The 1673-nt window shown below is 64.4% G+C and overlaps 1 protein-coding gene across 1 annotated transcript in view; it reads right to left on the reverse strand.

The window, feature by feature from the left end:
- The window catches only part of DNAH17 (dynein axonemal heavy chain 17), a 140822-nt gene that overhangs the window by 94969 nt on the left and 44180 nt on the right, over positions 1-1673 (reverse strand). Inside the window, exons 23-24 of the mRNA XM_023531633.1 lie at positions 1090-1206; positions 913-999 (exon numbers count right to left, since the gene is read on the reverse strand). Coding sequence (XP_023387401.1) covers positions 913-999; positions 1090-1206 — 204 coding nt within the window. The remainder of the gene's footprint in view (positions 1-912; positions 1000-1089; positions 1207-1673) is intronic.

Genomic DNA, 1673 nt, shown 5'->3' on the forward strand with positions numbered 1-1673 from the left:
ACGGGGAGGGGGCTCTTCTTTCTGCACGTGGGCCTGGGGACCGAATTTCCACTCTGCTCTTGATATTTCTGGTTTCTCGGAGTCCCCCTCCCCCATTTATCTTATTAAAAATGTTACGAGCAATATCCGAGAGCTTTGAAAATAAGGACAATGTAGCTAAGCAAAGGAGGGGGGAAGAGTGTCACCCCCAACCGCAGGACCAGGTGTGGGCTGCTGCGGACGCTTTCGTGTCGAGTGTGTGTGCGTTTCGTGGACACAGGGTGGGCGCCTGGGTGTATGCGCACAGCCTCTAAATGGAGCCCCCCCCGGAGCTCTGTGAAGGGGCCAGCCTGGGCCCCCCACCACTGGCGAGCACCCTGGGGGCCGAAGGAGAGACTGGGCACGGCCACACTGTGGCTTAGGGCACGGGACATTAGAAAATGGCCATGCGGAGAGGGTGGGGTCTCGGCCTTCAGGAGGAGAGGACGTGCTGGGGCTCCCTGTGCTCACGCCTGGACACCGTGGTGGGGGGCAGGCACTGCGGGTGCTGCGCTCCGTGCAGAGGCAGTGGCGGTGCCCGCCGTGCTCCTGGGCTCCCCGCCAGGCCCCGAGCGTGTCCCCGGAGCCCGAGCTCGAGTAGGACTTGCCGTCGGGCGCCGCCGTGGACTGCACGCTGGGAAGTAGGGGGCGAGGGGCAGGGGCGGTGGGTGCTGCTGGGCCTGGGAATGGGAGACTGCCGAGGGGGACGGGGTGGGGACTGAGGACGGGGAGCGGGGGGGGGAGCCCGGGGGGTTTGTGGGGTGTCCGGATGGGTGTGCGCTGTGGGGCTCAGGGGAGGCGCTACGAAACTCGCAAGAATGACAGCCTGAGCAAAGACGAGGAAGCGACAGGGTCCCCAGAGTCAGCACCCGCCTCACCCCTGAGCACGAATACCTTGTTCAGGGACCTGTAGGGGTCAGGGTCGTTGAAGGAGAACGGGGCTTCCTGCCTGAACTTCTCCCTGAACTCGTGCTGCTTGAGCTGCGGGTGAGCCAGGTGGAGGCGGACGCGTCACACGCCTGTCCCCCGGCCCCGCCCCGCCCCGCCCCGCCCCACCCCCGGTCACTGCACCTCGAACTGCTGGCACTTCCGCCTCAGGATGTTGACCTCGTTGGCCTGGAGGGGCGCCACGTTCTGTTTCACCTGGATGGCCAGCTTCTTGGTGTTTGTCCACTGCTCCGGCAGCTCCTGCGCCAGGTAAAGGCCAAGGCCGTTCCTTTTGCGGTTCTTTTCAAAACTTTCCCCCCTGAAATAATTACAGACCCACAGGGAGCTGCAGCAATAGCACTGACTGTCCTGTGTGCCCCTCCGGGGGTGACACTGAGACGGCCATGGTCCAATGGCCACACAGGCGACCGGCTTCGGCGCGCTTGTTAGCCAGACGGCCTGAATCCATTTGTGCACCTGTGTGCGCATGTCTGTGTGGGGCACATGTGTGCACTGTGCTGCGTGTGTGTCTGCGTGCACGCACACGTGCATCTGTGTGGGGCACACGCGAGCACGTGTGTGTGCACGTGTGTGCATGTGTGAGTGTGCGAGTTCATCCCTCGTGCCGAGTCCTGCAGCCACGGCCACGACCCCCTCACAGCGCTGCCCGTCATCCTGAAGGCCCTGCCCGTGTTCTCTCTGCGCCGGCCCGCGCCACCCTGTCCCTC

This window comes from Pteropus vampyrus, unplaced genomic scaffold (genome assembly GCF_000151845.1).
Source record: "Pteropus vampyrus isolate Shadow unplaced genomic scaffold, Pvam_2.0 Scaffold72, whole genome shotgun sequence".
NCBI lineage: Eukaryota > Metazoa > Chordata > Mammalia > Chiroptera > Pteropodidae > Pteropus > Pteropus vampyrus.